At 46.3% G+C, this 27052-nt stretch overlaps 1 protein-coding gene across 2 annotated transcripts in view; it reads right to left on the bottom strand.

Moving 5' to 3' along the window:
* The window catches only part of LOC137323067 (uncharacterized), a 112021-nt gene that overhangs the window by 34785 nt on the left and 50184 nt on the right, over positions 1–27052 (bottom strand). For both annotated transcript variants that reach the window (XM_067986467.1, XM_067986468.1), the window contains 2 exons: positions 25866–26010; positions 20215–20381 (listed from right to left, as the gene is read on the bottom strand). In XM_067986467.1, the coding sequence (XP_067842568.1) occupies positions 20215–20381; positions 25866–26010 (312 nt within the window). The remainder of the gene's footprint in view (positions 1–20214; positions 20382–25865; positions 26011–27052) is intronic.

The following is a 27052-nucleotide window of genomic DNA, read 5'->3' as shown; positions in this document are numbered from 1 at the left end:
ATTCATTGTTTATGGAGGTTTTTAAAATGTCAAATTTAAACTTTAAAATTTTTTTTTTACTTTTCTTTTCTGTCTCTTTTTTCTCTCTCTCTTAATCCAATTTTACTTTCCCTCTCTTTATTTTTCTTTCTGTACCTGATTTGACATTGAATTCACTCACTCTAATTTGCAATTCCTTCTCAGTCCTTCTGCTGTTTATTTCCCAATCCTTAAATCTCTTTGGTTGATGGGATACCCTATTGGTTGCCCTGTTCACTCAGGTCCGAGATGCCTTGTTTCCCTCGTTGCGATGTTATCAGCTCGCACTTTCAGCTACTTAGTAGGAAAACATGTTTTTGAGCTGAAGGGTGCAGGGGCAAATCTAACCAACAGCAGATGCGGATAGATGCCTTGCTATGGCAAAATATGGCCCAATCAGTCCTTACAAATATGTAACCAGGGAGTAATCAAATACTAGAAACATCTCTGCAATGTTATTTTTGATTATTTCACTCACAAAAATTATGATTTGCTACATTATAATCATAGAAACTATTTTGTGACATACAACTGTCATGACAGTTCTACACTCACTCTACCATATATCCGAAACATTTTTAACATAATAAACATATTAAAAAATTTTACAATTCAGAATGAAAATCATGAACTCGAGCATAAACTTATCCATCCAATTAACAAATCACTCCTTCAACTTTCCCCTGCACAACCTGAAACATCCCATTAGGCCCTGGGAAGATCCTGACCTCAGGCACAGCCTCCTGATTTTACAGCTGCGATCTGACATAATCACACCTGCAAAAAAGCACAAGTGCATCGGTAACCGAGTACTTCCAGATCCCCACATCCTTCCCAAGTGCTGCCAAATGCTAGCTCTCACTACTGCCTGCACCTAGTGTCCCCTTCCCGGGAATTTCTCAATATCCTTAGCCTCTTGCTACTTCTAGCCCATTCCAACTGTTCTCAGCCTCTCTAAAATGATAGCCTCTCTATTCTCTTCCAACCTCAGCACCAGATGTTTCTGTAGTCCCAGTCTCGCAACTTTTTCTCTGCTTCCCAGACCTTATTTAAATAGTATTGTCTGCCGCCCGAAGCTGGTGTCAACACCGGCAGTTGGGGGCAGGAATTGAGGTGGGAACCGAATGCTGCCGGGGACCCAAGGAACATAGGAACATTGTGTGAAAAAATGCTTCCTGATTTCGCCCCTGAATAGCCTAGTTCTAATTTTAAGATGATGTCCCCTTGTTCTTGATTCCCCCACCAGAGGCATTAGTTTCTCCACATCTACCCATCAAATCCTTTTGCATTTAAACACCTCGCTTAGATCACCCTCAATCTTCTATACAAGGGAATACAAACCAAGTTTATGCAACCTTGCCTCATAATTTAACCCTCTAAACCTCAATATTATTCTGGTGAATGTGCGCTGCACTCCCTTTAAGGCAAATATATCCTGAGTTGTGGTGCTCAATACTGAACGCAGTACTTTGATGGGGTCTGACCAAGGCTCTGCACAACTGAAGCATAACATCCTCCCCTTTGTATTCCAGCCCCCTTGAGATAAAAGCCAACATTCCATTAACCTTTATAATTGTTTTTTGTACCTGCCTACTGTGTTTTAATGATTTATGTACTTCAAAATCACTTTGCTCCTCTACAGCTCTAGATGTAGGTGATGAGGGAACAATTTGCAAGTTTGCAGATGATACTAAGATACGTGTGAGAGTCAGGACTGCAGACGATGCTCAACTACTACCAGAACCTTTAGATATGCTGAGGGATTGGGCTCTTGATTGGCAAATTATGTTTAACTTACAAAAGTGCAGTGTTATGCATGTGGGCAGGGTGAATGCTGAACATGCATACCCTTCGAAGAAAAGTATTAAAGCCGATGGAGAAAGAAAGATATCTGGGCGTTGTAGTGCATAGATCTCTAAAAGTTCATGATGAATGCCTTGAGATGATAGCTGGAGCTAGAGAGAAAGGAATAGAAGGATATGCTGATTAGATGAAGTAGGGAAGGAAGAGGCTCGTGTGGAGCATAAACACCAGCATGGACCTGTTAGGCCGAATGGCTTGTTTCTGTGCTGTACATTCTATGCAGATCAAATAGGGTGCTAGGGTGTATATATACAACAATTCACTATCAAACAAAGCGTACTATTTTGTCCTTGTTCAAGACCTTGGTCAGGCCTCAGTTAGAATACTGTGTCTGGTTTTGGTCTCCTCACCTAGTGGCTGATATTGAGGCTTTGGAAAGGGTGCAGAGGAGAACCACTAGATTAATTCCCAGTTTGAAGAATCTTAGTTATCAAGATAGGCTCAAAGAGCTGGGACTGTACACTGTAGAGAAGCATAGACTTAGGGGTGATTTGATCGAGGTTTATAAGATGATGAAGGGAATAGATTGTGTTTGTGGGTGTTGTTTGTTTCAACTAAATAGGTTGGGGAGGACCAGGGGTCACAATCTCAAGTTATGTAAGGCTAGAACTAGATTATATGTCAGGAGCTAATTCTTTTCCCAGAGAATAATGAACCATTGGAACATGCAGCCGACTTACGCGGCTTGTGTGGTGAATTCCTTCAAATTCCTTCAAACAGTAGATACACTGTAGGGCAAAATATAAATCAGGAAATAAGGAGGGCTTGTAAAAGCTGGGGTGTCAGTTACCCCCACTGATCTCTCCTCCTTCCCGGTGTGTCCTCACATTAACCTGCTGTTTTCGGCCGGCAAGCAGGACACACGCAGGAAGGAAGTGGAGTCCTGTTTCAAATATGCAGATTGGGTCTATTGATGTAATCTGGACCCGACCTGCAATATCAACCAGAGGGAGGCCTGAGCGGAGTGGGGGGGGAGGGGGAAGTGCACAGTGTCGGCTCCCCCGTCAGGCAAAACCTGCCGGGAGCTTCGTCCTGGGCCAGAAAAGGCCGAGCATGTAAATTTAAAATTTATTTTTCAGGCTTTGTTGTGGGCTAGGAGGGGCAGGAGTGCTCCTCCAGACCTCGCAAGGAAGCCTTGGGCCTCTCTTGAACCAGGCTACCCGCCCCCCCCGATCGCAGACAGAAATCCCTTGGCCCTGATCGTGGCAGTAACCACCCCCCCGCAACCAATCACTGCCTTCTGCTCCCCCCTCGGTCACCCCCAGGCCCCAATTTGCAGCCTCCCCAACCTCTCGCAATCATGAGCCTCCCTAATCCTGATCGCAAGCCTCCGCAACACCTCCCGATCGCGAGCCTCCCCCAAACCCCTCCCGATCGCGAGCCTCCCCCAAACCCCTCCCGATCGCGAGCCTCCCCCAAACCCCTCCCGATCGCGAGCCTCCCTCAAACCCCTCCCGATCGCGAGCCTCCCCCAAACCCCTCCCGATCGCGAGCCTCCCCCAAACCCCTCCCGATCATGGGCCTCCCCCAAACCACTCCCGATCATGAGCCTCCCCCAAATCCCTCCCAATCATGGGCCTCCCCCAAACCCCTCCCGATCATGGGCCTCCCCCAAACCACTCCCAATCATGAGCCTCCCCCAAACCCCTCCCAATCATGGACCTCCCCCAAACCCCTCCCGATCGCGAGCCTCCCCCAAACCTCTCCCGATCGCGAGCCTCCCAGAGACCACTCCCGATCGCGAGCCTCCCCCAAACCCCTCCCGATCGCGAGCCTCCCAGAGACCACTCCCGATCGCGAGCCTCCCCCAAACCCCTCCCGATCGCGAGCCTCCCAGAGACCACTCCCGATCGTGAGCCTCCCCCAAACCCCTCCCGATCGTGAGCTTCCCCCAAATCCCTCCCGATCGCGAGCCTCCCCCAAATCCCTCCCAATCACGGGCCTCCCCCAAACCCCTCCCGATCGCGAGCCTCCCCCAAACCTCTCCCGATCGCGAGCCTCCCAGAGACCACTCCCGATCGCGAGCCTCCCCCAAACCCCTCCCGATCGCGAGCCTCCCAGAGACCACTCCCGATCGTGAGCCTCCCCCAAACCCCTCCCGATCGTGAGCCTCCCCCAAATCCCTCCCAATCACGGGCCTCCCCCAAACCCCTCCCGATCACGGACCTCCCCCAAACCCCTCCCGATCATGAGCCTCCCCCAAATCCCTCCCAATCACGGTCCTCCCCCAAACCCCTCCCGATCATGGACCTACCCCAAACCACTCCCAATCACGGACCTCCCCCAAATCCCTCCCAATCACGGACCTCCCCCAAACCCCTCCCAATCATGAGCCTCCCCCAAACCCCTCCCAATCACGGACCTACCCCAAACCCCTCCCAATCATGAGCCTCCCCCAAACCCCTCCCGATCACGGGCCTCCCCCAAATCCCTCCCGATCACGGGCCTCCGCCAAACCCCTCCCGATCACGGGCCTCCCCCAAACCCCTCCCGATCACGGACCTCCCCCAAACCCCTCCCGATCACGGGCCTCCCCCAAACCCCTCCCGATCACGGGCCTCCCCCAAACCCCTCCCAATCGCGAGCCTCCCCCAAACCACTCCCAACCGCGGACCTCCCCCAAACCCGTCCCAATTGTGAGCCTCCCCCGACACCTCCCGATCGCGAGCTTTCCCCACCGCCCGATCACAAGCCTATAGCTGATGCATTGGACCGTACCTAGGGAGGAGATGGCCTAACAATACTGTAATGATCATCAGGACCTCCACGTCCCCGGGCCTTCCCGGGTTATTCAGTCAATTATGCGCTCCCCCGCACCATCCCCGGTTCCCCATTAATATCGGGGCCTAAGAGCCTTCAACACATACAGAAGACATTGACCTGGATTTTCTTTGGCTGTCGTATTCCAAATCAGGCAGGACAGCAGTGGAAACATTGGGGAAATTTCAATGGCAAAGGAAAACAATGCTTTCCCTCCCAGACCTGAATTTTCTTCCCTCTATCCCCACTGGAATATCGCTGGCCGCCCCTTTCCCAGCTGCAGCAGCAAACACTGGCAAGGAGAACATAAGAACATAAGAAATAGGAGCAGGAGTAGGCCATACTCCGCCATTCAATAAGATCATGGCTGATCTTCGACCTCAACTCCACTTTCCCGCCCGATCCCCATATCCCTTGATTCCCTTAGATTCCAAAAGTCTATTGATCTCAACTTTGAATATACTCAACGACTGAGCATCCACAGCCCTCTGGGGTAGAGCATTCCAAAGATTCACAACCCTCCGAGTGAAGAAATTCCTCCTCATCTCTGTCGTAAATGGCCGACCCCTTATCCTGAGACTATGACTCCTAGTTCTAGACTTTTCAGCCAGGGGAAGCAGCCTCTCAGCATCTACCCTGTCAAGCCCTCTAAGAATTTTATACAGAGTATAGGCTCATTTTACTCAATCTCTCCTCATAGGACAACCCTCTCATCCCAGGAATCAATCCAATGAATCTTGGTTTCACCATCTGTAAGACAAGTATATCCTTCCTTAGGTAAGGAGACCAAGACTGTACACAGTCCTCCAGGTGTGGTCTCACCAAAGCCCTGTACAGTTGCAGCAAAACTTCTTTACTCTTGTACTCCAACCCCTTTGCAATAAAGGCCAACATACCATTTGCCTTTTTAATTGATTACTGTACCTATATGCTAACTTTCTATGTTTCATGTACAAGGACATCAACATCTCTCTGAACACCAACATTTATTAGTTCCTCATCATTTAAAAAATATTCTCTTTTTCTGTTTTTCTATTCTTCCTACCAAAGTGAATAACCTTACAATTCCCCACATTAAACTCCATCTGTCACCTTCTGCCTACTCACTTAACCTGTCTATATCCCTTTGGGGATCTCAGACTCTTTGGGCTTGATTTTAAAAGGCCAGCAGGATGTCAGCGGGCGGGGTGGGGGGGTGGTTGCCGGGGCATCAATGGTTGGGCGGCAAACCTGCATAATAAAAAGTTACCGTTCCCCATGCAATCACTGTCTCTTATCCTTGTTTTCAGGTTTGCCATCCGAAAGCTGCGCAGTGGGTGGACTGCGCACCCGCATGACAGGCTGTTAGCTGGAGCATCTACATTTAAAGGGCTATTGCTCCAATGGATTTTGCTGGAGCAGAGAGCAAGAAGACCCTATGGAGCAGCACAGGGGCGAGGCTGCTCGAAGATTCAGCGATGCCTCACTTCAGGTGCTACTGGCCGGGGTGAGGAGGAGGAGGGAACAATTTTACCCGGCCGACAGGAGGAAACATCCTGCCTCTGCTATCAAGAAGGCCTGGCTCGAGGTGGAGGAGGAGGTCACCAGCAGCAGCAACATCTGTCACACCTGGATCTGGTGCAGGAAGCATTTCAATGACCTAACTAGGTCAGCAAAAGTAAGTACACTTACTGATTCTCCTGCATTCCATGTTCCACATCACCCCCCCCACCAACTCATTCTGCACTGCCAACACAACTCTATCACATCACTCCTCACACCCACGTAAGGCTCATCCTCAACTTCCTGAGTACATCCTCACCTCCCCATTTGTGACCCCACCACTACCACTCACCCCAAACCTGATCCAATGTGATATCTTTATCTCATGCTCACCCTCTGATGCACCTCTTTCACGGACAGCCCTTCCCAAAGCAATGCATTCAATAGTTGGCCACTTCACCATCACTCATTCACACGTCTGTGCTTTCTCCCCTTCTAGAAGAGAGCGCAAAATGCATGCGAGAGGGTGAAGACTGGAGGGCAGCCACAACAAATAGTGGTCCCCACAGAGGCGGAAGAGGAGCCCTGCAGATCAGCCGTCCCCTTGAATGCCTGTCCAGGGACGCCGAGACTGGCACCCCACAAACGTCTGGTGACACAACTTTAACATTCATCACACACAACATGAATTGATGTTAACAATGATTGGCATGTTGAATGCCTCAGTATGATCATCGCAACATGACACATCTGTGATGATGCTTAATATTGCCTTCTGTTTTCTTACAGGCCCTTCAACGACCGCAGTGATGGCAGAGGGCGATTCCTCAGAGGAGCTCCCGGCCTCTGAGAGTGCACTGTCACATCTTAGCGAATCATCCACCGGCGCAGATACTCACACCTCGGTGGTTCCTAGTAGTCAGTTAGTTGGTTTGGCACCTGATGAGTCACCACATTCAAGTGAGCACGAACAGACACTGGTGGCAGGGGCAGCTGCGGAGAGTCCGCGTCAGTGGGCACACTCCTCTCCAGGCTCTGCTCAGCTGGACGCAGATGCTGAACCCCAGGGGCCATCCATTAGAAGGAAAATGATCGAGGGATAACAGCACATTTGTGAGGTGCTGGAACAGATGCTACACACACTCTCCACAATAGCGCAGAGGCTGGAGGAGTCCAAGTCTTACATCACTGGAATGGTGGCACAGGTACGTGAGGGAATCTCTGAGATAGTGTCACAGGGACATGAGGGAATCTCTGAGATAGTGTCACAGGGACATGAGCAACTGTCTGAGATAGTGTCGCAGGTAACTGTGGAAATGTCTGAGATAGTGCCGCAGGTAAGTGCAGGAATGTCTGCGACAAAGAGAAGGCTAGCCTCCATTGAGCTTCAAGCACGTCTCACAGATGAGTCCATTCAGGCCCTGACAACGGTCATTTGGACTCAGGGTGAACAACGTTCTGCCACCTTAAACGGGCAGTCAGAAACTTTACTACTGGGCTTCCAAGGCATCATACATGTCCTCCAAATTGTTCTCCAGCAGGGTGGTAGGAGTGATGTGGGCCTGATCCAGGAGAGGGATGATGGTGAAATGGGACATGGAAGTGGGGACGCCACTCAAAGCGTTCCCACGTTTCACCCGTTGCCCCCCATTCAACCAGTACCCGCAATGCTGCCTCCTCTCCAGGTGGCCGAGTCTGCCCCTGCACAGGTGCAGGTGCAGGTGGAACAGTCTTTGCAGGGGCCCTCACGGGCTCCAAAACCCAGAGGGGGTAAGCCCAAAGCATCTCAGCAGTCTGGCCATGGACATGAGCAACCTGCCACTACCTCTGCTGCAGCCACAGGGGATGCACCACGTAGAAGTAGTTGGACGAGAAAGGCGAAGGATTTGTGATCACAAAGGGTATGCACAAGGGTGTCTGACAGACTGTCATGTTTTTCATTTATATTTATTTTTTGTTAAAGTCACATTAAATGTTATCATTCTCACCACTACTGCCGCGTCTTACCCATTCTTGACTGGCTTTTGTGATAGGGCCCTTTCATGTGCTTCATCGTGAACAATGACACTTGATGCCACCCATTGGGTCACTTTACAGTGGGTCTATGTGTAGCTGCAGGACTGTTTTGTGCAGGGGTGGGTAACTTGTGTTGGTGTTGCTCTTTCCAGGTGGTGTGAGGACTGGACTCTTCTCACTTTCTGATCTTATGAGAACCGTTCACATACGAGTGACTCCGTGGCCTCACGAGCAGCCAGGTGAGCCGTTGCTCTGCCCATGGGTTTCTCCTCCTCCTCCTCCTCCTTCTGCACCTGCTCCTCCTCAATGTGGATGGGAGATGTAGATAGTGAATGAGGGCATGGGACCTCATCAACCGGTACCCCTCTCTGTTGTGCCATGTTGTGAAGTACAGAACACATGACTATAATTTGACCCACTCTCTCTGGTGCATATTGAAGCGCTCCCCCAGAACAATTAAGGCACCGAAATCACATCTTCAGCAGCCCTATTGCAATTATAGACCTGGTGGTGATGTGGCTGTCGACGCTGTTGCTTGCTGATGGGATTCCTCAGAGGTGTCAAGGGCCACGTGTGCAGGGGGTATCCCTTGTCCCCAAGGAGCCAGCCCTTATGGGTTTTCAGTGCGTGGAAGAGGCCCAGGAAGTTGGATTCCCTCAGACTGAACGAATCATGGCAGCTGCCAGAGAATCTGGCGCACACGTGAAGAAATCTTTTGCGGTGGTCGCAAATGAGCTGAGCATTGAAGGAGTGATACCCCTTTCTGTTGATGAACAGTCCTGGCTCGTGTGGAGGTGCTCGGATTGCTATATGGTTGCAATCGATTGCACCCTGTACACGTGGGAAGCCAGCCACAGAGTGAAATCCCACTGCCCTCTCCGTCTGGCTGAGGTCATCCATGGGGAAATTGGCCTATTTCAAGGCCCTGCGAAACAAGCATTTAGTGACCTGCCATATGTACTTGTGTGCAGACAACGGCAATGTCCCTGGTGGCACCCTGAAATGATCCAGAGGTGAAGAAGTTGAGGGCAATGGTCACTTTAACTGCGACGAGTAATGAGATGCCGCCAGGCCCAGCCGGGAGCAGCTCGGCATGAAGGAGGCTGCAGATGTCTGTGACCACCTGGTGACTCACTCTCAGCCTCCGTATGCACTGCTCCTCAGAGAGGTCCAGGAAGCTCAGCCTTGGTTGTAGACCCTCTGGCGAGGGTAGTGCCTCCTGCGATATCACTCCCTCTGTTGTTTCCCTCTGAGCTCTTGTGCAGGTGCCTGTGGTGCAGCACCGTGTTGTGGAGCTCCAAGTGGCGAAAGTGCATGCCGTGCCTGGCGAGGATGGTGATGTTGCTCGTCCTCAGATGTACTGGTGAATGCAGCCATCGTGCCCCCCATCCTGATGGTGTCACTTTGAGGGGGTCCGGAAAGTTGGTAATTAAATGTAAACAGAACAATTCTGAGTGGAAACCAAGAATTTTCAGTCTAAACACAAAGATCTTCCAGCCAAAAGTTTGTCTGAGAGAACTAGGTGCCCTGCTACAATAACTCAGCCCTTATCTGTCAAACAGGGATTTAAATGTCCAAATGGCTGCACACTAAAACACGACTCGTTCCCCATGGTGTGTTTCACACAGCACAGGAAACACACTGAATTAACATTGAAATCTATTGCCTTCACTCTTAATTAGATTTATGCACATTTCAAGTACGTTAAGTACTTGAATTCCTTGTTTAAATATTGTCCTGCCGGCTTTAATGGCCGGTGGGACTTGCGGGTTCAGGAACGGCACGCGCACCCGGATGACTCTGGGTCGTGCGCGTTCTTAGACGTGTTGGAGCCAGGATTTCTGCCCGCTCCAGGAAATCCCGATTTTCTTCACCCCCGCCCCCCGCCGTCTCCAATGCACCCGCAGTTCTGTTTTAAAATCGAGCCCTTTGTGTTTTCGTCACAGCTTACTTTCCCACCTAGCTTTGTATCATCAGCAAATTTGGATACATTACACTCGGTCCCTTCATCTAAGTCATTGATGTAGATTGTAAATAGCTGAGGCCCAAACACTGATCCTTGTGGCACCCCACTAGTTACAGTCTGCCAACCCGAAAATGACCCATTTATCCCTACTCTCTGTTTTCTGTCCATTAACCAATCCTCTATCCATGCTAATATATTACCCAAACCCTTTATCTTGTGTAACAACCTTTTTGTGGCTTATCAAATGCCTTTTGAAGATCCAAATATACTACAACCACTGGTTCCTCTTTATCTACCCTGCTAGTTACATCCTCAAAAAACTCTAATACATTTGTCAAACACAATTTCCCTTTCATAAAACCATGTTGACTCTGCCTAATCATATTATGATTTTCTAAGTGCCCTGTTACCACTTCCTTAATAGTGAATTCAAGCAGTTTCCTTATGACTGATGTCAGGCTAACTGGTCTGTAGTTCCTTGTTTTCTCTCTCCCTCCTTTCTTGAATAGCAGTTTTACATTTGCTACTTGCCAATCCACTGGGACCGTTCAAGAATCTTGGGAACTTCTTAAGATCACAACCGATGCATCCACTATCTCTGCAGCCACCTCTTTTAGAAACCTAAGATGTAGGCCATCAGGTCCAGGGATTTGTTGGCTTTTAGTCCCATTAATTTCTCCAGTACTTTTTCTTTACTAATATTAATTACTTTAAGTTCCTCACTCTCATTAGATCCTTGGTTCCCCATTATTTCTTGTATGTTTCTTTGTGTCTTCTACTGTGAAGACAGATACAAAATATTTAACATCTCTGCCATTTCCTTATTCCCCATTATAATCTCTCCTGCCTCAGTCTCTAAGTGACCCACATTTACTTTTGCTAATCTCTTCCCTTTTACATACTTGTAAAAGCTCTTAAAATCTGTTTTTATATTTCTTGCTAGTTTACTCTCATATTCTTTTTTTCTCTCTTTATCAATTTTTTGGTCATCCTTTATTAGTTTCTGTAACTCTCCCAATCTTCAGGCTTATTACTCTTCTGGGCAACATTATAAGCCTTTTATTTTAATCTAATACTATCCTTAACTTCTTTAGTTAGTCATGGATGGATCACTTTTCCCATGGAGTTTTTATTTATCAATGGAATGGGTATTTGTTGGGAATTATGAAATATTTCTTTAAATATTTGCCATTGCTTATCAACTGTCATACCTTTTAATCTAATTTCCCAGTCTACCTTCACCAACTCACCCCTCAAACCTATGTAATTGGCTTTATTTAAGTTTAAGACTGTAGTTTCAGACTTAAATACGTCACTCTCAAACTCAATATGAAATTCTATCATATTATGATCACTCTTCCCCGAGGCTCCCTTACTATGAGATTACTAATTAACCCTGCCTAATTACACAAGACAAGATCTAAAATAGCCTGTTCCCTAGTTGGTTCCATGGTATATTGTTCTAGGAAACTGCATTCCATGAACTCGTCCTCAAGGTGGGAGACAACGACCTGGGAGATTTGAGAATACAAGAGCCGATTTTCAGGACTCGCCATTACGCAATGCAGCCTCAGTACAGCAGATGTGCCACTACCCAGATTTCAGCAAGGAATATTGCACATGGAAGTTGTGCTTCAATGTGGATCTTTGACTTTGCTAGCTCCTGCAACCAGACTGGTACTATATTCTCCAGAGTTTAGAAGAATGAGAGGTGATTTCATTGAAACATATAAAATTCTTAGAGGGCTTGACAGGGTAGATGTGGAGAGGCTGTTTCCCCTGGTTGGAGACTCTAGAATTAGGGGCCATAGTCTCAAGATAAGGGGCCGGCCATTTATCACCGAGATAAGGAAACATTTCTTCACTCAGAGGGTTGTGAATCTTTGGAATTCTCTATCCCAGAGGGCTGTGGACGCTCAGTCATTGAGTATATTCAAGGCTGAAATGGATAGATGTTTGGACACTAAGGGATAAAGGGATAAGGTGGGAAAGTGGAGTTGAGGTAGAAGATTAGTCATGATGTTACTGAATGGCGCAGCAGGCTCGAGGGATCATATGGCCGACTCCTGCTCCTACTTCTTATGTTCTTTTGTTCTTATGTTCTACTGCAGCTCAAGAAGGCCAACCATCACCTTCTCATGGCATCAAAGGATGGACAATAAATGCCAGCCCTGCCAGTGATGCCCACATCCTAAGAATTAATTTAAAAATTAGCCATTCTCCAGAATAAATGTTCTCCAATACAAGGTTCTCAAAAGGTGTATAAAGAAGAAGGTTATCTGCTGAAGCACAGAGCCAGCATCATGAAGAGAGTGAATCGTGAACCAAGTGGGAACTTGAGAATTTGATAATTTAGTCAACATAATTGGCACTGAGCACCGGGGAGGAGCCCCAGGTATCAGTAGTGGGAATGGAGCGGAGTCGAGAGGGGTGGCGCTGAGCACCAGGGGAGGAGCCCGTTCCCATTCATTAAGAACAGAGAGAGTGGCATCACAGCGACGTCACAGTGAACAGAAGGGGAGCTCTGAGCGATGGGGAATAAAGGTATAGGTTAATTGGGGTAAGTAACAGTAAGTTACAGCCTTGGTCCAAACATGGACAAAAGAGCTGAATTCCAGAGGTGAGGTGAGAATGACTGCTCCATAGTTCTTGCACCCCTCTGTAAGTTCCCTGCAAAATTGTTCCTCTATGTCCTTCTCACTAGTTGATGGCCTATAGAATACACCCAGTAGTGTAATGGCGCCTCTATTGTTTCTTAACTCGAACCAAATAGATTCTGTCCTTGACTCCTCAAGAACATCCTCTCTCTCCAGCACTGCAACATTCTCCTTAAGCAAAACTGACCAACCCCTCCTTTTTTTCCTATCCTATCTTTCCTGAACACCTTGGGCTCGATATTGCCAGGGCTGCGGGTTCGCGGCGGGGGGGGCTATTGGGCGCGTGGGTAATGCGCCAGGCAAAATCAGTCTGCCCCGCGCCCGATCGCAGCCTAATTGGATCCACTTACCTGGTCTTCCGGGTTCCCCACTGCTGATCTGCGCGTCGGGCGGACTGCGCATGCGCAGTAAGGTCTGTCAGCTGGAGGAGCTCTATTTAAAGGGGCAGTCCTCCACTGACAGATGCTGCAACAAATAGAAAAAATTACAGCATGGAGCAGCCCAGGGGGAAGGCTGCTCCCAGTTTAATGATGCCTCACTCCAGGTATCATTAGATGGGGTGAGAAGGAGGGGGAGGAGAGAGATCTTCCCCCCGGCGGGTGGGAGGAAGCGGCCTGCCTCTGCCACCAGGAAGGCCTGGCTCGAGGTGGCAGAGAAGGTCACCTGCACCACCAACATATCGCCCACTTGCATACAGAGCAGGAGGCGCTCCAATGACCTCAGTAGGTCAGCCAAAGTGAGTACACTTACTCTTTCCCCGACACTCCGTCTGCCACATCACTGCCCCCACCCCACATCTCCTTCTGCACTGCCAAAACTACTCTGTCACATCACCCCTCACACCCACTCAAACCTCATCCTCATCTTACCTGCACTTACCCACCTCGCCAGTACTCATCCCGCCACTACCACTCAACCCAATCCTCATACAATCTCATGGCTCTATCTCATACTCACCCTCTCGTGCATCTCTTTCACAGTCAGCCTCACTCAACCTGCCACTACCTGTGCTGCAGCCACAGGGCATGCATCACATATGTACAGTAGGCAGCATAAGGCAAACGTGTTGTGAGCATGAAGGGGATGCACAAGGGTGTTTGAGGGTTTGTCATGGTTTTCACTTCTATTGATTTCTGACCAACTCACATTACATATTATATTGGCACCACTACTGCCACGTCTTTGTGAATCTTGTCTGGTTTGTGCAATAATGCCCTTTCCTGAGGATCACAATGAAGACCCACAACTGATGCCACCCATTGTGTCACTGCAAAGTGGGTGTAGGTGTATTTGCAGGGCTCTTTTGCGCAGACAACTGAGAGACGTCAGCGATGTCCCCGGTGGCACCCTGGAAGGATGCGGAGGAGAAGTTGTTGAGGGCAGTGGTGACTTTGACAGCGACAGGTAAGGAGATGGTGCTCGGGCCAGCCGGGAGCAGCTCGGCATGAAGGAGGCTGCAGATGTCCACGACTACATGTCGAGTGACTCTGAGCCTCCGTGTGCACTGCTGCTTAGAGTGGTCCAGGAAGCTGAGCCTCTGTCTGTGTACCCTGTGGCGAGGGTAGTGCCCCCTGCAACGCATCTCTCTCTGCAGTTGCCCTCCCTCCTGCTGTACAGGTGGATGTGTCACAGCACTGTGTTGTGGAGCTCCACATGTCAGAGGTGGACGGCTTGGCCGGCGAGGCTGGTGAGGAGGTCATGACTGCAGCTACGGTGGCTCCCATCCGGAAGATGTACATCTGAGGGGGTCCGCAAGGTAGGTACATGTCTCTGGACCCCGGGGTAAGTGTGCAAGTTGGTGACTTTGATTGTCAGGAGGAGGGTGGTGGAGGCCAAACTTTGTCCCAAGTGACAGAGTGGCCTCCTGCAATGAGTGAGGGTCTCCCCCCTCCACCTGTCAAATGGACCTTTGCAGCTGCCACAGTTGTTTCTAAAATCCCACCCCTCCTCACATAATCCCTTAATCAGGTCTGTTAATGAATAAATACTGTTAAGTGGCACCCCGCCGGCTTTAATTGCCTGCGGGAGTCCCACATGCGGGGGCTGCGCGCGCACGTCGGCGCGTCTGTGGGGAACCCGGAAGTGGGCGGGTTGGAGCCAGGCTCCTGACCCGCTCCGGGATTCCCCGATTTTCGGAGCCCCCCCACCAGGAACGCACCCGACAGCGGGTGCTAAAATGGACCCCCATGTATCCAGGAATATTTAGTACCCACCCCTGCCCTTTTTTGAGCCAGGCCTCTGTTATCACCATTATATCACATTCCCATGTGGCTATTTGCGCCTGCAGCTCACCAACCTTATTTACCACACTTTGTGCGTTTAGGTACATGCACTCTAAACCTATCTTAGCCCTTCTCGTATTTTTGGACCAAGGCTGTAACTTACTCCTGTGCTGTAACTTTCTATGATTCTATGATTCTATGTAGTCACCCGGTCCGGATGGGATGCATCTTAGATTTCTGAGGGAAGTAAGGGTGGGAATTGCAGAGGTGCTGGCCATAATCTTCCAATCCTCCTTAGATATGGGGGTGGTGTCAGAGGACTGGAGAATTGTAAATGTTACACCCTTGTTCAAAAAAGGATGTAAGGATAAACCCAACAACTACAGGCCAGTCAGTTTAACCTCGGTGATGGGAAAGCTTTTAGAAATGATAATCCGGGACAAAATTAATAGTCACTTGGACAAGTGTGGATTAATAAAGGAAAGCCAGCACGGATTTGTTAAAGGCAAATCGTTTTTAACTAACTTGATTGCGTTCTTTGATGAGGTACAGAAAGGGTTGATGAGGGCAATGGGTTGATGTTGTATAACTGGACTTTCAAAAGACGATTGATAAAGTGCCACATAATAGGCTTGTCAGCAAAATTGAAGCCCTAAAGAATAAAAGGGGCAGTGGCAGCATGGATACGAAATTGGCTAAGTGACAGGAAACAGAGAGTAGTGGTGAACTGTTGTTATTCGGACTGGAAGGAGGTATACAGTGGTGTTCCCCAGGGGTCGGCACTCGGACCACTGCTTTATTTGATATATATTAATGACTTGGACTTGGATGTACAGGGCACAGTTTCAAAATTTGCAGATGACACAAAACTTGGAAGTGTAGTAAACAGTAAGGAGGATAACGATAGACTTCAAGAGGGTATAGACAGGCTGGTGGAATGGGTGGACGCACGGCAGATGAAATTTAACACAAGTGCGAAGTGATACATTTTGTCAGTAAGAATGAGGAGAGGCAATATAAACTAAATGGTACAATTCTAAAGTGGGTGCAGGAACAAAGAGACCTGGGGTTATATACGCACAAATCTTTGAAGGTGGCAGGACAGGTGGAGAAAGCGTTTAAAAAAGTGTACAGGATCCTGGGCTTTATAAAGAGGCATAGAGTACACTAGCAAGGAAGCTATGTTGAACCTTTATAAAAAACTGTTTCAGCCACAACTGGAGTATTGTTTCCAATTCTGGGCATCACACTTTAGGAAGGATGTAAAGGTCTTAGAGATGGTGCAGAAAAGATTTACTGGAATGGTACCAAGGATGAGAGACTTCAGTTATGTGGAGAGACTGAAGAAGCTGGGGTTGTTCAAAATCATGAAGGGTTTAGATGAAGAGGATAACTTGTGCTGTGGGGAAGGGTTCAAACTAATTTGGCAGGGGGATGGGCAGCAGGATGAAACATTAGAGAGAAGAAACAAAGTGCACAGAAAACTGGGAGGGACAAATAGCACTAGAGTTTAGAAATAGGAGGGATCAGACAGGGAGCAAATGCGAGGCAATCTAGGATGAGTTTAGAGTGCATGTGCTTAAATGCACATAATGTGGTAAATAAGGTGAGCTGCAGGCTCACATTGCCAAATGGGACTATGATATAATGGCAATAACAGAGACCTGGCTCGAAGAAGGGGAGGATTGGGTACTTAATATTCCTGGCTATGAGGTATTCAAAGATAGGGAAGGAAAGAAAGGAGGGAGAAATGGGGTAAGTAATGAAAGTCAGCATGGATTTGTTAAAGGAAAATCATGTTTGAATAACTTGATTGAGTTCTTTGATGAAGTAACGGTGAGGGTTGATGAAGGTAAGGCAGTTGATGTTGTATATATGGACTTTCAAAAGGCATTTGATAAAATACCACATAATAGACTTGTTAGCAAAATTAAAGCTCATGAGATTAAAGGGACAGTGGCAAGATTGATACAAAATTGGCTAAGGGACAGAAAGCAGAGAGTAGTGCTGATCAGTTGTTTCTCAGATTGGAGGGAAGTATACAGTGGTGTTCCCCAGGGCTCAGTATTAGGACCACTGCTCTTTTTGATATATGTTAATGACCTGGACTTGGGTATACACGGTATGATTTCAAAATCTGCAGATGACACAAAACTCGGATATGTAGTAAACAATGTGGAGGATAGTAATAGACTTCAGGAGGACATAGACAGACTGGTGAAATGGGCAGAGACATGGCAGATGAAATTTAACACAGAGAAGTGTGAAGTGATACATTTTGTTAGGAAGAATGAGGAGAGGCAATATAAACTAAATAGTACAATTTTATAGGGGAACAGAAAGACCTGGGGGTGCACATACACAAATCTTTGAAGGTGGCAAGTTGAGAAGGCTGTTAAAAAAAGCATATGGGATCCTGGGCTTTATTGATAGACATGATGTGGAGATGCCGGTGATGGACTGGGGTTGACAATTGTAAACAATTTTACAACACCAAGTTATAGTCCAGCAATTTTATTTTAAATTCACAAGCTTTCGGAGGCTACCTCCTTCGTCAGGTGAACGATGTGAAAATGAAATCCTCGAGATGAAATCGCATTTATAATTCACAGAACAATGCTTGGTGAGTACAGACAGTTTTTTCAACTGCCCGTTGCCAAGGCAATCAGTGTGCAGACAGACAGGTGTTACCTGCCAGGTCTCACAGAATATACAAATCACAAAAAAAAAAACAACAAACAAATAAAAACAGAGATAGAGAGGTAGAAACATAGAAAAGACAGCAACTGACCCGTTATATTAAAAACAGATAACAGGCATGATAGAGGCATAGAGTACAAAAGCAAGGATGTTATGCTAAACCTTTATAAAACACTGGTTCGGCCTCAGCAGGAGTATTGTGTTCAATTCTGGGCACCACACTTTAGGAAGGATGTCAAGGCCTTAGAGAGGGTGCAGAAGAGGTTTACTGGAATGGTTCCAGGGATGAGGGACTTCAGTTATGTGGATAGACTGGAGAAGCTGGGGTCGTTCTCCTTAGAGCAGAGAAGGTTAAGGGGAGATTTGATAGAGTTATTCATGAATGATTTTGACCAGAGTAAACAAAGAGAAACTGTTTCCAGTGGCAGATGGGTCAGTCACCAGAGGACACAGATTTAAAGGTGATCGGCAAAAGAGCCAGAGGCGACATGAGGAAACATTATTTTACGCAGGTCTGGAATGCACTGCCTGAAAGGGTAGTGGAAGCAGATTCAATAGTAACTTTCAAAAGGGAATTAGTTAAATTCTTGAAGGGAAAAAAATTACAGGGCTATGGGGAAAGAGCAGGGGAATGGAACTAATTGTATAGCTCTTTCAAAGAACAATCACAAGTACAATGGGCCGAATGGCCTCCTCCTGCACTGTAGCTACTATGATACTATGAAAAGGGAATAAAGGAATATTTTCAGTAGCATGAGTCAGAGGAAGAGAGAGCCAGAAGTTAATAAAGTTCAACCAACACATTCTAGTGCCAAGCACAGTATCCCTCTCTAAACTACAGGTTTGGAAAAGCGATATGAATTGACTACCAGTGTGAAACTGGAGTTTGTGTGAAACAGTTAAAGTCAGATATTTTCTAATTTGAAGTGGATAAACTTTTGGCCTTTCACAAAAACTGCAAGACTGAGAAACTGATCAAAAGCAGCGTTCGAGAGCCAAGCTATTTCCTGGGCATACAAATCACCAGCAGCCATGCTGCCAATCATGGACAGGTGATGGTTAATTTGATCATTTGAGAGTTAACAGCAGCCTCCATCCTTTTATAAAACACAGTGATAGGGTTATAGAGTGTGAGGTAGAAGGGGAAAGGGATCGGCTTTCTCTCGGATGGATATTTTCAACCGCTTGTAAACATGACAAAGGCCAGCGGAGCAGACATGATGCTAAAATCTGCCGATGACAGTCCATGGCTTGTCCATGCCTGCAGCCAGTTGAATCAATCAAGGAAGCCAAGGTGAGTGATGCATCACTCCTGGGATACATGGGCCCCAATATTAGCGGGGAGGCGAGTTGGCAGCGGGGGGCGATTGGGTGCGTGGCAAACCCGCATGAACCAAACTTACCGTTTCCGATGCGATCGCATGTTGATTGATAATGATTAACGTCCTCTCTGGTTTCGTGCCCAGCAGCTAGCCTGATTGACAGGCTGACTGCCATCAGGAGCTGCAACGGGAGGTGGGGGCGGGAAAGAGAGAGGGCCAGACGTCATCCGGCACTGGACTGGAAGACCGGGGAGGAGAGGGGAAGATTGGTGGGGAGAGGGGAAGATCGGGCAGGTAGAGGGGAAGACTGGGGGGGGAGGGGAAGATTGGGGGGAGGGGAAAATCAGATGGGTAGAGGGGAAGATTGGGGGGGAGGGGAAAATCGGACAGGTAGAGGGGAAGATTGGGGGGGAGGGGAAGATCGGGTGGGGAGAGGGGAAGACCAGGGTGGGGAGAGGGGAAGATCGGCGGAGATCGGGGGAAGATCGGGAGGGTGAGATCGGGGGGACATCGGGGGAACATCGGGAGGGTGAAGAGGGGGACATTGGAGCGGGAGACGAACATCGGAGCAGGTTTCAAAGGTAGGTGCCTTTAATGTTTTCACTTCATTGCATGGTTTTTTATTTAATTTATTTAATTTATTTCTCCCTGATCCGGCCCTTTACATCTGGTTTCATCTGTGACCCCAGCATTCGGGAACATTCTCCCTGCATCTGGAACTCTGACTAAAGTGTGTCTGAGCCACATTATGGTAGCAAGATAACATTGAACATCTCATTCAAAATGTGCTGCAGCAAGCATTTGCAGAGGTGCTATTTTGGTCGTAACCCACGTCTTAAGTTAAGAACAATCCACACTGCAATTAAATTACTGGCATTATGGTTTGCAACATTCCAATGTTGTTATCTCACAACATTAGTGTAAAAGAACTATCAAACAGAATGCAAAATCTATCAAGAAACCAAATCTGCCAAGGTTCAAATCTTCTTGAAATTCTCTAACATTTTCACCTTTGCATCTGGGATTATTGCCAAGTTTTTTCCAGTATATATACGACTTAGGTTTTTTTAACAATGATGCCGTAATTGCAATGTCAACCTGGTTTATAAAAACAAATCAATTCACGTCAGTGTCCCAAAGCCTGTAATGTTCACCTAAGCCATCTTTGACCAAAACAAAATTGATTTTAGTAAAATATAAATACATACATTGATTTTCATCTGAAGTAATCTCAATGTCACTCTGTGCTGGCACCTTCCAGTGTTGATCGGATACTACACACACATACATGCCAGCATAACTTTCCTTCATGGGCACTTTGAATGTGAAGTTAATTTTGATCAGTTCAGTGCCTTCAGGAAGTGAGTCATTTTGCCTTGGAAAAGAACAAATAACAATTCAAATCACTTTAAATTAAATGTACATGGCAAACGCAACATTTGAGGTCATTTTGAACGTACATATTTTGATGAATGCTGCGGTTATATTTGCTAGTAATTCCAGCCATGGACAGTTGTGGAAAAATGATTTGCTTTCGGCCTGTCAGTGTCAGTCAATAAGATTGTAAGAGTCACATCGTAAGTCCCAGGCTCAGAAGACCACAAGATTATTACGGATAAGGAAGGCCATTCGGCCATCGTAGGTCTTCCATCCAGAAAGACCCTATAATACTACCATTGTAGTATCCAATTCATTCTTAAATGATTCCAGGATTTTCACCTCCACAACTCTTTCTGGGAGCCCATTCCAAGTGTTGATCAGCCTTTATGTGACGAAGTTCCAGATATCAGTCCTAAATATACCTTTTACTAGTTTGTACCTGGTACTGCTTGTGCTAAATTCACAATTTAATTTAAAGTAGTGATCCAGATTTACATCTTCCATTACCTTAAGTACTTTATATACCTCTCAGACACCTCCTTTAAAGTCTAGATTTCTCTAGCCTGCCAGCCTTGGCTTAGCGGTAGCACTTTCATCTCTGTGTTAGAAGGTCATGGGTTCAAGTCGCACTCCAGAGACATTGCTGTTTTCGGGATCTTGCTGTGCACAAATTGGCTGCAGCCTTTCCTACATTATAACAGTGACTACACTTCAAAAGTACTTCATTGGCTGTGAAGCACTTTGGGACATCCTGAGGTCACGAAAGGTGCTATATAAATGCAAGTCTTTCTTTCCTCATAATTCAGATCTTTGACACTAGTGATTGTCCTGTCTTCATTTCCTCCAGCGCTTGAATGACTTTTTTGTGTTTTGACAAGCAAAACAGGACACAGTGTTCAAGGTGCGGTTTGACCAGAGCTCAACTTCCTCTGACATAATCTATTGGTTTGACGATGTAATTCCATACTCTAATGCCTCATCTCAACAGGCTTAGACTTAACTTAAAATTCAGAGCAAAGAATCTTCCAGGCCTTTGTAGGTTGCAGGGAAAAGTCTGGGCTGCTGTATGGAGATTCAACAGGATGCCTTGTCAATGCCTTGAAAAAGCAGCACAATGAATATCCCGCTAAGGATACCCACAACCCAAACAGTGCAGGCCTTTGATTTGATTTTGACCTGATCTTACACTACAGTTTTGGCAGCCCTTAAGTTATACTATTTCGCAAAAACATATAAAAAGATAATTACTCTTACTGTGAAGCAAGTATTACTCAAATAGTACAAATCATAGCCGTACTCAATACTTAGACTATCCTTAGTTGAATCCATGGAGTTGATTTTAACATATGGCACAAAACGGTCAGTGAGTGGAGTACACCAGCCACACGCCCATTGTTGCTGCCATGAAGCCCAATCCATTTTGAGGACCAGGCCTCATTTGAATGGATCCTGTGAACCACGGGCGCCAAACACATGCTCTGATAGAGCTTGCCGGCTGGGGAGGGTGGAAAATTGGTCAGCTCCTACGTGGAGCAGGCCAACAGTCCAGAACTGAAAGGGTGGGGGGGTGAAGGCGATCCATGAGGTGGGTGGGGGGAGCGGCAGCATGAGTTGGCATTGGGCCAGGAGGAGCATTTACAAAAATAACAGGTGAAAATGGTTTTGGGACATTGTTTGAGCGAACTTCAATGGTCCCTTTAAGACTGTTGGTCAGGCTGCTCAACGCCGGTACAAGTGGATGGAGTGGTGTACGTTCCACCCATTTGTACCTCAAAATTGCAATTCGGGGCCTATGAACATGATTTGTATATTAAAAATTGGCCTCCCTGAAACAGACGGGTGTTCCAGCCACCCATCCAATGGCCCCTACCAAGATGGCAGCAGGTGGAGTATCACAGTAGTGACTCAATGCCATTTTCAGGCCACTACCGCCCTGCTTACACTGAGCACCACAGTTAAATTTGGCCCCATGTTTCTCAAAAAGATTAGCATTACTTGGAATGTCCTCTACAAGGGAGCAAACTGCCATGAAATTCCAAGGTGCCCTTTATTGAAAGCAAGTTTAGGAATGCAAATTGAGATTATTTAAATTAAATAATTAACCTCAAAGGATCACATTAGCCCTTGCTATAATTAATTATTTCTCTCAGTCCAAATGCCAAACAACCTTTGCGATGATTAACTCTTTGCCAGTTAGTATTGTTGGTATGATTGACCTTGTATTAGTTTGAAAGGAACTGTACTCCTCTTCATTTTCTTTTTCTCACACACGTATGCATACATGCGTGCACATGTGCGCACACACACACATGCAGACACACATACAGAGACACACTCAGTACAAAGAGAGAAATGAAGAAGTCTATAACAGGATTGTAAATATGAAGTAACTTTCACCCTCCCGAGCTGGATTATTCTTCTAGCAGCAGGATAGCTTTTGGGCGTGGTTTCTGACTGCCCCTCCGACCTCGCTGCAAGTCCAGCCTAATTTTCCTGGGTCTGCGTTTATTAGCCATGCAAAGCAGGCTCCTAGCTGGACCCCTGTCGCCAAGAGGAAGCCCACCAGTGCTGAAGAGGAAACTCAACCAGTGCTGCAACAGCATAAGAGGCACCGAGAGATCTTAAAGAGGCTGAAGAGCCCTGAAGAAACATGGAAACATAGAAAATTGGGGCAAGAGTAGGCCATTCGGCCCTTCAGGCCTGCTACGCCATTCAAAATGATCATGGTTGATCGTCTAACTCAGTACCCTGTTCCCGCTTTTTCCCCATATCCCTTGATCGTTTTAGCATTAAGAAATATATCAATCTCCTTCTTGAATACATCTAATGAATTAGCCTCTGCTGCCTTCTGTGGTAGAGAATTCCCTCTGAGTGAAGAAATTTCTTCTCATCTCGGTTCTAAATAGCATACCCCGTATCCTGAGACTGTGACCCCTGCTTCTGGACTCCCCAGCCATCGGGAACATCCTCCCTGCATCTAGTCTGTCTAGTCCTGTTAGAATTTTATATGTTTCGATGAGATCACCTCTCATTCTTCTAAACTCTAGTGAATATAGGCCTAGTCAACCCAATCGTTCCCCATACGTTAGTCCTGCCTTCCCAGGAATCAGTCTGGTAAACCTTCGTTGCACTCCCTCCATGGCAAGGACATCCTTCCTCAGATAAGGAAACCAAAACTGTACACAATACCCCAGATGTGGTCTCACCAAGGCCCTGTACAACTGCAGTAAGACATCCCTGTTCCTGTACTCAAATCCTCTTGCAATGAAGGCCAACATACCATTCGCCTTCCTAACTGCTTGCTGCACCTGAATGCTCGCTTTCAGCGACTGGTGTACAAGGACACCCAGGTCTCATTGCACCTCCCCTTTTCCCAACCTATCACCATTCAGATAATAAACTACCTTTCTGTTTTTACAACCAAAGTGGATAATCTCCGATTTATCCACATTATACTGCATCTGCCATGTTCTTGCCCACTCACCCAACTTGTCTAAATCACATTGGAGCCTCTTTGCATCCTCCTCACAGCTCACATTCCACCCCAGCTTTGTGTCGTTTGTAAACTTGGAAATGTTACATTCAGTTCCCTCATCCAAATCATTGATATATATTGTGAATAGCTGGGGCCCAAGCACTGATCTCTGCGGTACGCCACTAGTCACTGCCTGCCACCCGAAAAAGATCCGTTTATTCCTACTCTCTGTTTCCTATCTGTCAACCAATTCTCAATCCATGCCAATATATTCCCCCCAATCCCATGTGCTTTAATTTTGCACACTAACCTCTTGTGTGGGACCTTATCAAAAGCCTTCTGAAAATCCAAATACACCACATCCACTCGTTCTCCCCATCTATGCTACTAGTTACATACTCAAAAAACTCCAGTAGATTTGTTAAGCATGATTTCCCTTTCATAATCCCATGCTGACTTTGTCCAATCCTGTTAATGCCTTCCAAGTGTTCTGTTATCACTTCCTTTATAATAGACTCGAGCATTTTCCCCACTACTGATGTTAGGCTAACTGGTCTTTAATTCCCTGTTTTTTCTCTCCCTCCTTTTTTAAATAGTGGGGTTACATTTGCCACCCTCCAATCTGTAGGAATTGTTCCAGAGTCGATAGAATTTTGGAAGGTGACCATCAATGCATCCACTATTTCCAGGGCCACTTACTTTAGTACTCTGTAGGAAGGAAGGAGGTGCTTTATTGTAGGCCTCGGTAGAGACTGAGATCTCCAAAGGTAAGTGCTTGGGGGCCAGATTGACGGCCCTTTGATCGACCCTCTTCCTCTATTACTGAACTTTGGGAGCATGAGCGCTGCTACCCCAGCTCTACCACCGCTATCCACCAGGAGCACGTGGGAAGCAACAGTAACTTGTGTGGGCAGGAGGGAAGTGGGTGATCAGCAGTGATTTGGGATTTACTGAATATTTAACTGGGGTTACAACGGACTATGTAGTGGCAGGTTGTGGGTCAACAACCTTGATTCTTCACACAGCAAGTTCCTGATCTTGACCAGGAGAGGCAGCGAGCAGCAGCAAACAAGCACTTAGCCTCTGTTACTGGCTCTCCTGACGGCTTGAAAATCAGACGCTAGTGTTATGTATCTCCAATAATATCGATGATGTGGAGATGCCGGTGATGGACTGGGGTTGACAATTGTAAACAATTTTACAACACCAAGTTATAGTCCAGCAATTTTATTTTAAATTCACAAGCTTTAGGAGGCTACCTCCTTCCGCATCGTTCACCTGAGGAAGGAGGTAGCCTCCGAAAGCTTGTGAATTTAAAATAAAATTGCTGGACTATAACTTGGTGTTGTAAAATTGTTTCCAATAATATCAATAGAGCTCTGGGTTGCCTTCTCCCCTCTCGAGTGGAGAATTGCATTTGGTTTAGAACATGCGGATGAGGGGGGGGGGAAGATCTGCAGAACAATTTTTTTCATTAATCGAAGACTACTTTTTAAAATAACACCATAGTGAAGATTTTTTAGATTATTGAGGTGAGAAATTATTTACATGCAGATAAAGAGATCAATAGAATATAAATCTCTCTCTCTCTCCCTTCTCCCTCTGTGGAACAGAAGATTAATAACCTAAAGCTGTACTGAATATGAAAGGCTCCACTAAAAAACATCAGTGAGCTTTCATTCTAGGCTGAAAATGGAGCAGAAAGAAAAATCAAATTGTTGCCAGTACAGGTTGTTAATGCTCAGTCAGTGATAGTGCACAGACACCATCCAGCAAGTATCGACTGGCAGGATCTTTTAGCAGTGATATGTACCAGCAGTGCATATCGGAAATGCGGGCGTGCAGTGCCCATTACTTTGATGTATTTAGCTTTCAGTTTGCAAACTATATTATTCGTCATTCACTTTACAAATAATGTTTTAATCTTGCTAAATTCAGTTTTTGTGCGATAAAATGAGGTAACGCTTCATACTTACAATGTATCAAATAACTATTTTCACTTACTTTGAACAGTTTAAGTCAACCTGCTCCACAACGCCGGTTATTTTCAACTGAATGATTCCCTTGCTGTCGATAGTGTTGAATATAAATTTCTCTCTCTTCCCTTTAACACTGTCATTGTTTTCTTTAATTTCAATTATGAAAGGACCTGTGAAAGAAAAGGTTTATCAGTTAATACAAATAGCTCCAAACAGAACTAAGAAATAACCAACAAAACATATAGGGAAGGGTGATGAAACTCTTTGTCAGAAAAAAATGCATAAATTTTTCATTAAACAAAACTTTAAGACTAGATGAGAAAGTTGAAATTCCATCCAAGTCTCCCCTATGCTGCTCACTATTTATCAAGTTTAACAAACATTTTGGAACCAATTGTAGAAGAGCACAAGCACAAGCACATAGAATTGAATAAGCACAACATGAGACTCTTGACCCCAGTAAGAAATGAATGTTTCATCATCATAGATAGTCTGAGAAGAAACATTAGAGCCAGATGTAAAAACTGTCAGGAGGGCTGTAAGATTGTCCAGGCCAGGAATACAGTGATGTGCAGCTCTGGTACACACCCTCCAATCGACATTCAAGAAACATCAACAGCCATCTCAATATGGTGTGCCATCCTTGGAATGTTGCTGGAGGTTGGGAAGGGGTTCAATGATTTAAAGTGAAGAACCAAGCAAAGTCTAGATTTTAATTGATCGGCACTAGAAGACTGCAGGTGGAGAGCCATGGGGGAGCAAAGTGTTGATACTACCTAAAGAAGGGACCATGGAATTGTTCGGTCCAGAACGTCTGCAGAGAGTGACAAAAGTCAAAATAGCCAATGAGTCCAGTGATTGATTTGCTTCTTATCTCTCATATCCTACTGCATAAGAGTTACCTCTCTTAATGAATAATATTATCTGTCTTGAAATAGATTTTAACATGCAATACTTCGGACTATGCCATAGTGGTACAACCATCAAATATTGTCTAAGCGTTGTGTACCTTGACAACAGAGCCCCTCACCAGAAATTATGAATGTCACAAATTACCAGCAGAGAAACAGGTCCACCTACACCTCCACATCTTAGTGAGTCATTAATACATCAGTGCAGTATGAGGGAGTGAGACCTTCACCAGTGGATTCAGTAGCCTAGCGGTTATGGCACTGTACTAGCAACCTATCGGCTGTAAGTTCAAATCTAAAA

The sequence above is a fragment of the Heptranchias perlo genome, chromosome 6 (genome assembly GCF_035084215.1).
Source record: "Heptranchias perlo isolate sHepPer1 chromosome 6, sHepPer1.hap1, whole genome shotgun sequence".
Lineage (NCBI taxonomy): Eukaryota > Metazoa > Chordata > Chondrichthyes > Hexanchiformes > Hexanchidae > Heptranchias > Heptranchias perlo.
The sequence above is the reverse complement of the archived record's forward strand: the minus strand, read 5'-3'. Positions and strand labels throughout refer to the sequence as shown.